This window comes from Rattus norvegicus, chromosome X, assembly GCF_036323735.1.
Source record: "Rattus norvegicus strain BN/NHsdMcwi chromosome X, GRCr8, whole genome shotgun sequence".
Lineage (NCBI taxonomy): Eukaryota > Metazoa > Chordata > Mammalia > Rodentia > Muridae > Rattus > Rattus norvegicus.
In genome coordinates, this window is record NC_086039.1 from 24,057,515 (window position 1) to 24,068,994 (window position 11,480).

An 11,480-nucleotide genomic window follows, 5' to 3' on the forward strand; every position below is an offset into this window, starting at 1 on the left:
TATGGAGGGAAGGGTAATGCAGTATCATACTCGGGAGGTGCAATGAGGAAGCCATTTGTCTGAAGAAGCAGAAAGTAATGGTGTTTCGCTTGTTTTCTGCGGCTGTAATGGAATATTACAACTGAGTAAATTCTAAATAAAAGACTATTTTTCTCATGGTTCTAGAAGTTGGAAGTCTAAGAGCATGTTGCTGGCGTGGTATAGGCCTTCATGCTAAATTGTCCCAGAAATAGAAAGCATCATATAGTAAAAGAGTAGGAGGGAAAATGAGAGTCGAAATACACCCCTTTTAATACCTAACCCATGCCTGCAATAATAGCTTTATACCATTCCGGAAAACGGTGCTATTGTGACCTAATTTGCCTCTTAAAGGTCTCCCTTCTAATACTGTTGAAATGATAATTAAGTTTCCACATGAAGTTTGGAGGGAGTGTTTAAACCATAGCAATAGGTGAGGAAACAGGTTTGGGAAAGTAAGTAAATCAGGAACAACAAGGATATGAAACACATGAACAATGTTAAATGCCAGTTCAAGGAGGTTAATTTGTATTCATCTATGCCTTGGTTATTAAATAGGGCTTTGTGAAAAGCTAGAAGCAAGAACAGTATAACTACCTTTGGAATAGTCGGAAGTTGAAGAATATAATATACAAATAAATTAACATCCTGTTTCCCTTGCAGCCCGTGTGACTCCAACTCTACCCAAGCAGGACCGTCCTGTTCGTGAAGGAACCAGAGTTGCCTCCATTGAGACAGGCTTGGCTGCAGCAGCTGCAAAGCTTGCCCAGCAGGTATGTGCTGACACCCAGCTGCTACTGATGACTTAGAGCCTTAAAATCGAGACCTGTAGGGTGGTAGGGTCCTGCTGTTATGGATAATCTTTGTCTTGGCAGTATCTCAGCCCCTCCTATATCCTTTACATCTCAGCTTTGTGGCAAGCTACTTCGACAGGTTGCCTAGTTGACATGCATTAGGATGGACAAAAAGAGATCAGTAAAGTGTCCTTGTTGCTGTCACTTACCCTCATAAATTTATATAATCCCCACAGATGGAGTGGGAGGGAGAGTCAGTTTTCTTTCCAGGAGTGGTCCCTGGTAGGTCACCCATGCCCCAACGAAGGCTCCATACTCATGTATATAAAAAAACAAAGAGCATATGAAATTGGAAGGGAAACATGATTGGGGAGAATCTGTAAGGTTTTTCAGGTAGGGGAGGTAGGCATGAATATGAATATGATATTGCATGAATATATAAATTTCTCAAATAAAAAGTAAAAAAAATGGAAAAAATATCCTCAGAAAGAACTAGATCTATCATTTGCCTTCAGATTTAGTCCTGAGGAAATGACTCACTTGAGTACACTTAAGTATTGAGTCACACACCAGTTTTGGTATTTGGCCTTTTGTAAAGAGCTTTTTCTTATACCCTTTATCAAATATTATTACCTTGATCTCTACCCCCTGCTTCGCAAGAGAACAGAATTCATCATTTTTTAGCCAAAAAGGTCACCTTCAATGAATCAATTTTACCTCTTAGCATTAGTTTACAAAGTGCTTTAACATGTACTTTGCTTAGAAACCCTAGGAACATTTGGAGGTGAAATGTTTGGGTCTCAAACAATATCCACGTAGCTCCTTATGCCACATCCTATAGCTTAGAGTAATATTGAGCATCTGCCTTATGTAGGTGCTCCTATATACAATGTCTAATATTATATTCCCAATAGTCTTATTCAAAAGCTATTTTCATCATTTTGCAGGTGAAGAATTTGAGAATCTCTTTAAGTGACTAGTCCAGAATAAGACAGCCAATAAATGGAGGAGACAAGATTCAAACTCATATCCTCTAACTTCAGATTTCATGCTACTTGAGTTTAAGTAAAGTGAAATAAATAGTTAAATGTTTATATTTTTGAGTAATTATATCCTATATAAATAAAATTTAAGAACTGTTTTTCATATGGTGTTCTATAGAGCTATAAAGTTTCTGAGAAATGTCTTAGAGACTATTATTTGGAGCTAACAGAGATCAAGCAGACCAATCGAGATCAAGTGACTTTTCTTCGACTAAAACTTCCTGCCATTCATCAGTGCCACATAAGATGTAACTTCTAAATAAAGGCTTTCTATTGCTTTAAACAAACAGATGAAAATGTAAAAACTATTCTTAGTACTTTCTAGGGAGTAAGTACTATTTGGGATAATGGAAATACTTCTAAGAAGAGCCTTTAAAGTTGGGGGAAGTATTAGAGGCTATTTTGTGTGTACATGCATGGGGGAACAAGGAAGGATTCTAGGAAAATATTACTCCTTGCTAGAACTCATAAAGCCCTCTTCGGTCTACAGGGACTTCTCTCTAATCTGACTATACTCCAATATCTATCGTTTATGCCAGCCATACCCACTACAGTGTTCATGATTTACCCCATGCACCAATTGCCTCATGCCTTTATTTGCATGAAGCCATTCCGTTTGCCCATTCACATTACCTACTACCACCTAATTTCTTTGATCTTCATCTGTACTTCTCTATAGCATTATCACATGGTACTTAAAATTATAAGGATATTTTAAACTCTTTGGATGTATTTATTTTAACTTGGTATCCTCATTTTAATAATGACACATGATAAATCAGTGTTGGAATGCAAGAATTAATGAGATTTTTCTGGATTGGAAACTTCATATTAGAAGATGAGTATAAGTAAAGTTATGAAGTAGATTCTTGCCAGTCACTGGTGGCTCAGGCCTTTAATCCCAGCAGTCAGGAAGCAGAGGCAGGCAGATATCTGAGTTTGATGCCAGCCTGGTCTACAGAGTGAGTTCTAAGATAGCCAGGTCTACACAAAGAAGCACTGTCTCAAAACAAAACAAAACAAAACAAAGCAAAACAAAGCAAAACAAAAGTGGATTCTAGGGCCTGAAAGATATATCTGCTTAGGCTACCAAGCATTGTGGCCTGAGTGTGACTCCAGAACCTTCAGGGTAGAAGAATAGAACCTACTCCTGCAAATTGTCCTCTGACCTCAACAGTCATGGCATGTGTACTAACATTCTGGAACAGCTATAACTGGCTTTATATAATTTTAATTTCTCTTTTTCACAGTTATTTTAGTAACTTTGATTAAGATTAAATGAAGGGTGGTGTGTGGTGTGTGTTTGTGTGTTTGTGTGTTTGTGTGTGTGTGTGTGTGTGTGTGTGTGTGTGTGTGTCTTCCTAAGAATAACACTTGATATAAAGTAAGACTTAAAGACATTTTCACCTTCAGTCTTTATCATTATGGGTTGTCGAGGTAGCCACAAAGTAGAATACCATGAAAGTTTGAAATTGGTTGGGAGTTTCATAGCAGCTTTTTCAATAAAGAACTTGGCAAGGCGGAAAGTGTTCCCATCATAAGTTTATCCACTCGCCACTTACTTACATGCAAAAGAGATTAGCACCAAGGGTAGGGAATTTTAAGCTAGTCTAGATATGAAGACATAATTTATGGAGTTAGACTAGAGAACAGGGGAACAGAATTCATTCTGTTTTGTTTTGTTTTGTTTTTCAAGACACAGTTTCTCTGTGTATCCCTGGCTATTCTGGAATTCTCTCTGTAGATAAGGCTGACGTTAAACTCAGAGATCCACCTGCCTCTGTCTCCCAAGTACTGTGACTAAAGGCATACACCACCACTGCCTAGCCAGAATTCATTCTTAATATTGGTGAGACAAGATTCCTGCTAAGGGTGTGGCTGAACAGAACAGATTCTGAAACCAGAGTCTGCATCTCAGCTTGAAACTTCATTATATCTGTAATCTTAGGAAAATAACTTATGGATGGAGAGGTGACTCAGCAGTTAAGAGCACTTGCTGCTCTTGCAGAGGACCCAGGTACAGTTCTCAGCTCCCATGTGTCAGCTCACAACTGTCTAACTCCAGTTCTAGGGGATCAGGCACCCTCATATACACACACATGCAGGCAAAATATCAATGCTCATTTTTGAAAAAGGAAAACAAAACAGGTAAATATAAAGTTTCTTTATCCTTAGAACGGGAATATAGTTCTTAATTCTCATTCTTAAAATTATTAAATGAGTGATTAGGAGCAGTGCTTGCATGTATTACTAATAATTCTTATTCCTCAGAAATTTCTCTGGTAGCCATGGCCTAACAAATCTTCTGAAGGTCCAGGGTTTTACTGCCATGAGAAGGCTAAGGAATATAGTCATGGAGTTGGTATGTGTGGCTGGTGTGTGGTGGCATTTCATAAAGTAAACTCATTTGCATGCTGTCAGCACCACATGCTCAGGGCTCCACATGGCCATTGTCTAGATACCTACTACACAGTAGATAGTAGAGCCATACAGCAGTAAGTGGATGAAATACAAGATGGCCAGAAGTGACACAACTTCATATGTGTCTGTACAAACTGAGATATTAGATTCAATGACTTCAAACAAGACTGTCAAGTCTTCTGGTGCAAGAAAAAGATCAGCAAAATGAAAAAATCTATTATAACAAATAGAGAATAATAATTAACTACTTTTCTGAGTTCCTTTCACATGATATATATTTTTTATGTCATTTAAGCTTTCTAACAATTCTGAAAAGCAGTTATTACTTTACCCATTTGCAGACAAGGCAGCAGAGATTCAGAAAGGTTAGTAACTTTAACTAAAGTCATCTAATTTAGGAAATAGAAGCCTGGGTTTGTACTCACATTTACCTTATTCCAGTGCTAACACTTTATTTATTCTCCATTCATTTTGAGAAGATTTGTAAGATGGTTAGATACTAGATCTGACTGCTTTTCCATTAGGATTTGTGTTTAAATTACTTATTATCCTTGCACTTCATTTTTTATTTGTAAAAATGAAGAGGTTCCCCTCACATACACTTAGGACTTTTCTAAGAATATAGTAAGCAATGTGCCTAAGCTGCTGGGGTAAATTTAGTTATTAGGAATGCCCATAGTTCACCAAAATCCAAGTCTTCAAAATCATTTACAGTTCTCATGACATTTTAATATTAATTGGTGGTGATGAGCTAAGGATGAATGATGTCAAAGAAATCACTGTGGTTGTTGGAAGGCCTCTATTGTGTGCCCATACAAGGTGGACTTAGAATGAATGGGTGAAAGGGGCAGGATACAGAAACATATTCACCATTGTTTTCATACTTTCTGGAAAATTTTCTTTTTCTTTCTTTTTCTTTTTTTTCCTTGCTCTTTAATCTCCCTACCAACTTGGCTTGTATTTCAGGAGCTGCAAAAGGCCCAAAAGAAGAAATATATCAAGAAGAAGCCTTTGCTGAAGGAGGTAGAACAGCCTCGCCCTCAAGATTCCAATACCACCATGACAATGCCTGCACCAACACTGGCTACTACACCCCAGCCTGTCACCTCCTCCTCACCCCAGCCACCTCCTGAGCCTAAACAAGAGGCTCTGTCAGGAAGTCTTGCTGACCATGAGTACACTGCTCGTCCCAATGCCTTTGGCATGGCTCAGGCAAATCGCAGCACCACACCTATGGCCCCTGGAGTCTTCCTCACCCAGCGGCGCCCTTCAGTTGGTTCCCAGAGCAGTCAGGCAGGACAAGGTACATGACCCAAAAGAGGATTAAAATGAGAGCTTTTAAAAGCTCCCTGATCTAAATTTTAAGTGCTCTAATAGATGAGAATACCAGGAAGCCAAACTTGAGGTACTTGGATATTGTCCTTCCAATACCTACAGCTCAATAGACCATGAAGAGGCAATTAACTGAATTTAAATAAAAGTAATAGTAGATTTAGATTTGAAAGATTTCTTCTGGTGGTCATAGTTGAGGATGGATTAGAAGTTAGTAGTCTATACACCCATAGATTCAAAATTGACTGAAGAAACACAACTGTGTGATAGCTGGTCAGAGTAATAGAGAGATGATAAATGGAAAGAATAGTTATACAAATGTAGGATGTGAGAAGTGATTTGATGTGGGAAGATAGAAAGATGCATTCAATCCCTCCTTTTATTCCCATTGGCCAGACCCCAATCCGTAGTATGGATAGATGTACTTCAAGGATACTGAGCTTGGTGTGATGTTAAGGATTGACTAGAATGGGGGTTTCTAATGAAATGAATCCTTGAGCGTGGCATTCTCAGGGACACAGAACACTAGTCACTAACCCTGGTGATCAGGATAACACAAATGATATAGAAGCATATTGACCTCTATACAGAATTTTCTAAGGAAAGTGATTGAACCCGAAGTCAGTGATAGAAAAATACCCAGAATCGGAGAAGGATTAGCCAAGCATGTGGCACTGAATAGAAGTGGTTAAGGAGGGTTCCTTGACTGATATGGTGTAAGGATGAAGAGCTTTGTTGAGAGAGAAAAACAAAGCACGAAGTGTGGCACAGTAGCAGTTAGTGTTAAGTTGCTCATAAAGGCTCTACTTACTTTGGCCCTTCCTTACAGGAAAGCGTCCGAAAAAGGGCCTGGCCACAGCAAAGCAAAGACTCGGCCGCATCCTGAAAATCCACAGAAATGGCAAGTTACTTCTGTGAGACAAGCCCCGTCATGTCCTACTCCTTCATCCCTTCACCCCCATTGCCTTCTTCGTTGTCAACTCGGGGCACTCCTGGATCCTATGAGCCCCGGACAAGGTGCATTGTCCTGCTTTCTTGGGACTGACCAAAGGCACGGACTATCCCCAACTCCCTTTCCCACTTCCCCTATGAGTATCCTACCTTCTCTTTCCATACCCATAAGTAGCAGGTAAATGGGAGAAGTTTCCAACTGACAAGAACTTTTCCTGTTCCACCCACATATTTCACTTACACCTTGTCTTTGTACTTTTCCACCACTCCTCCATATGGAAGGAATGATGAGGAGCAGCATAAAGGGAGTCTGGGCCCTTCAGTTTCCTCAGCCATGGATTGAGAGGCCCAGTGCTCAACATTTTCGGCACATTTAGCCCTGTCTCTAAGCCTGCCCACCTCCACCCATTCCTACCCCTTCCTCACAACCAGTGGATATACCCTACCTTCAGTCTTGTTCCTTATAGAAGGTTGTGGTCTTTATCTCCTTTTACCTCTTTTCATAACAAAAATGAAAAGGGTCTTTATGACCCTTACAGGCCATCTCCAGAGCTGGCCTAGAAAAGCTGACTGTCTTTTGGGGTTGGGGGGCTTTTTGAGGTGGAAGAAGAAACAGATACCCAAGCCTTTGACCATGGTTGTTGGCCTAGCCTACCAGAGGAAACTACTTTTGTCTGACTGCACATGAAGCCCCTATGATGATCTTCAGGAATTTGCCTGTATTTTTGAGGCCCTGTAGAACATTATCCCCTTAGCTATAACTGGGTTCCAGCAGGTACAAACTCACCTCCTAGAAATCTGAAGTACCAGCCACACTGATAACTCTGGCTCTGGCCTGCTCCTACCACCCCAACTGTACCACAAAGCACAGCCTGGACCTTCTGAAGAGGGTGTGGTGAAACAACCTAACCCTGCAGGTCATTATCAGGAACTTCCATGTTTCTTTTCCCATCTGAGCTTAGTCTAAAGAAGATTTCAGGACTAAGATCTTCACCGCTGGGACTTTTCACTTTCAGACCACAGGCCAACAGTCAAGCATAGTGCAGATAGGCTATTCAAGTCTGAAGTTAGAAACGATGCCCATCTGTGAAGTAGCAGATATTCGGATCCACTTTTCTCTCCTTTGTGATTGTCACTATTTTCTAGAGAGTGTCCCCCACCTCCCTCTTGTCTTGCCTTACTGGCAATTTGGACTTGATGGAGACTGCCCCTTCTGAACAACCCGTTTTGGCACTGCCCAAGTGGGAGTGTCCTCTACCTTCCACTCGTCCTCATCCCAGCTTGCCTAGGGCTTCTGGGGAATTTAACAGCTATGATGCAGACCACAGGGAATTTGTGAGGCCTCTGTGTTATCTTTTATGTTTGTGGCTTATCTTTCTTTTTTCTATAGATATATCTATACCCTCCATCCTTGTTGGAATGGGGGAGGGTACTTTAGAATATTTGCTTTTTCTACCTTGGGGACCCCCAGGGGCCAAGCAGTCCTCCTTTAGTCACACCAAAGGCAAAAGGCCTGGCTACCTCCCCTTTAGCACGTGAGGTCCCTACTCCCCTCCTTTCTACTCAGCTTTGCTCATCTTGGAGATTTCAGGGCAGCAGTGGGGAAGTAAGGGGAAAGCAGGGGAAGCTTCTGACCCTGTATGGGCAACTTCCTGACTAAAGGCTGACTGTTGTCACCAAAAACAGGTCCCTAGCCCTTACACCTATTAAAACTCCCTCTTGATCTTTCAAAGGCAGCTAATTGCTAGCACCCTCTCCCTACCCATTCCAGGCCTCTTTTCCCTCTGTTTCTTTGTTAGAAGGTTCTGTGGAGCTGAAACCCACCCTCTAATGGGGTTTGTTTAGTTTAGTTGGGTTCTCAGAGTCTCCTGTTATTTTGTGTTGTTTCCAATGAAAAGCAAGTTTACCCTCAAAGTTATGCTTTTCCAAAGAAGCTAGTGTGTTGTTGTTGTTGTTGTTGTTGTTGTTGCTGTTGTTGTTGTTTTGTTTGTTTTGTTTTTATGTTTCAGGTTCTAAGTGAAGTGAGGTGGAGAGGAGTTGGGAATAACCAAGGTTTAGACATGGTGAGATAGTTACCTCTGATCTGCAAACCCCAGCAGAGAGCTGGGGTAGGATAAGAGGGCAGAGAGGATTTCTATTCACCTTTAATATATTTTTACAAAAAAGCAAACAATTTAAAAACAAACCCACCGCTTCTGTACATGTCTAAATATATTTTTAGAAGTGGGTAGGATTGTGATTTCTGATGCAGGGCCTTTTTATAAATAGGTTAGAGTAGCCTCATCCAGATTTCTCTGTTGTTTGTTCCCCTTGTTTTTTCTTATGTTGTGTTACTAATGTAATTTATATATTTTTTAGATCTCCCTTTCCTGTAGAGATAAAAGTGATTTATCTTGGCAATTTTGTTGCTTGACATTATTATTGGTGGGGGGTGGGTGTGAGGGTGGTTGGGGTGGGGGTGGAGGTGGGGGTGGTGCTGAAAAGGTTCAGGGTTCACAAAGTCTTGAGTATCACTCAGCAGTTTATAAGTGGTCTTTCCCTGGTTATTTCCCAACATTATATCTGAGATATGAATTTGACAGGATCCTGTCCTCAAGGGCATAGTAAAACACATAAAATACTTAATGAAAAGTAAAATAAGCAGAAAATAAAAGATACAATTCAGTGGTTCTGAGTTCAACGAGACAGCTTTCAGTCATTTTCATGAGCTACTTATGAGTATATACTGAGTATACATGATAATGTATTTCATTATGATATTCTCACATGTGTTTATAACATACATTGATCATATTCACTCCCCCATAACTCTTTACTACCCCCTTCCCACTCCTGTTACTCTTCTTCCCAATCAGTCCCTCTTCCATTATTGTCTTTTCTTTCCTAGCCACTGAGTTTAATTAGGGCTGCTTACAGAAGCTTGGGCGAAAGGTTATTTACTGGAACATGAGTGCCTTACCAGTGGATACCACTGAAGAAAATATCTCTTTCTTCCCCAGCAGCCATCAGCTGCATTCAAGTTTTTAGTAGTGAGACCTTGTGGTCCCCTCCCGTCTCCATGACGGAATACTGACAGCCCTAGTCCTGTGCAAGGCTTCTGCTTAATAATCAGCTGCTTACTACCCAAAGTCTATATGTGGACTGACCCTGGACTCTGACCTCATAGGTAGCAGTGAATATCCTAGTAAGAGCACCAGTGGAAGGGGAAGCCCTGGGTCCTGCCAAGACTGAACCCCCAGTGAACGTGATTGTTGGAGGGAGGGCGGTAATGGGGGGAGGATGGGGAGGGGAACACCCATGAAGAAGGGGAGGGGGAGGGGGATGTTTGCCCGGAAACCGGGAAAGAGAATAACACTCGAAATGTATATAAGAAATACTCAAGTTAATAATAATAAAAAATAATAATCAGCTGCTTAGATTTCAAGTGACACAGCTTTGTCTTCTGTGGTAGAAACCATTCCACAACAGTCCACTCCTTCCTTCAGGTCATATTCCTCCCCTCCTCTTCGTTATTATTCCTTTCACCCTATAGATGTCCCTTTATATACCCTTGGTTGTATAGGTGTCACATAGGGCTCATTTTTCAATTAACTTATTCTCAGCATGTTGACCAGTTATGAGTTCACAGTAACCCCTACTCTACTGCTCTGTGGTCTATTATACTGGCTGCAGCTCTGCTCTATTTCTGTGACTGGGAATGTTTTCTCTGATATCTCCCTGAGCACTTAAGATATGCATAATCTTGATTGATTACTATGCTTTAATGCTGTATAAGGAATATAATCATGAGAGCTAGCAGATACTATTCTTAGTATTTCTCATGTATATTGACTTAGTCCTTCTGTTGTTGTGATAGAAGCAATTACCAAAAGGAAATAGGGAAGAAGAGGATTTATTTGACTTCATGTCATAATCCATCATTAAACAAAGCCAAATCAGGAACCTGAAGATAGGATCTGAAGGATGCCATGGAGGGCTGCTGCTTACTGGCTTCTTCCTGATGGCTTGCTCAGCCTGCTTTCTTATATAATCCAGGACCTAAGTACAGGAATGGTCAGTTATTAGTCAAGAAAATGTACTACATACTTGCCTCCTGGCCAGTCTGATGGAGAAATGTTTTGCAGAGTTCCTTTTCCCCAGATAACCCTGACTTGTGTCAAGTTGATGAAAAAAACCTACCAACATAATTGACCCTTTTTCAGGTTGACACACAAGTATATCATTAATGAACCATAACCATTCCTTTTTGTTTATTTCCAGGGTATCCTGTTTATCACAATATAAAACTAAGTATATTAATGTTAAAATCCCATAGTCTTTAAATTTTCAATACTTTAGCAGTCTAAATTCTGTTTAAAATGGAGTCTCAACTATGGGACCATGTAAAATCAAGATCACAGTAAATATTTTGTTATTCCAAGAGGGAAAACTTCGATAGTTCCAATAAAGTAAAAGCAAAAGCAGCATCCAGTAATATAACTCAAATTCTGTAGCCCAGTGTTGCACATCTATGATTCAGTCACCATCTTCTGGTCTCCAGAGGTCTTGTGCAGCTTCCTTTTCCTGCCTCTGTCATCCACATCATACCTAGCATGTCTCAAAGGTTCAGGTCGGCTCCAACACACTCCTGCTATCTATTTCTGTCCTAGTTTGCTTTCTGTTGCTGTGATTAAGATCTTACCAAAAAAACAACCTGAGAAATAAAGGGTTTATTTCAGTTTACAGTTACAGGTAAGTGCCAGGACCAGCCTAGTTCTAGAACCTGTATTCTTAACCATCTGTTCTACTGCCTCTTACGGCCATTTGTTAACGGTTTTGTGGGATTAGGCACTAAATTAGAGTTTACCTAGTATATCTCATTTAAGTTTTCTAAACCCCGTGATAATTAGCCCTAGTCTTTAGTTAAGGAGACTAAAATCAG

At 40.4% G+C, this 11,480-nt stretch overlaps 1 protein-coding gene across 13 annotated transcripts in view; it reads left to right on the forward strand.

Annotated features, from left to right (window-relative positions):
* The window catches only part of Phf8 (PHD finger protein 8), a 99,348-nt gene extending 90,389 nt beyond the window's left edge, over positions 1 to 8,959 (forward strand). For 10 of the 13 annotated variants that reach the window (XM_063280065.1, XM_006256792.4, XM_039099808.2 and 7 more), the window contains 3 exons: positions 682 to 791; positions 5,243 to 5,579; positions 6,438 to 8,959. In XM_063280065.1, the coding sequence (XP_063136135.1) occupies positions 682 to 791; positions 5,243 to 5,579; positions 6,438 to 6,526 (536 nt within the window). In that variant the 3' untranslated portion in view covers positions 6,527 to 8,959. The remainder of the gene's footprint in view (positions 1 to 681; positions 792 to 5,242; positions 5,580 to 6,437) is intronic. The other 3 variants (XM_063280067.1, XM_063280066.1, NM_001108253.1) reach the window with 2 other exon arrangements.
* The last annotated feature ends 2,521 nt before the right edge of the window (positions 8,960 to 11,480 follow it).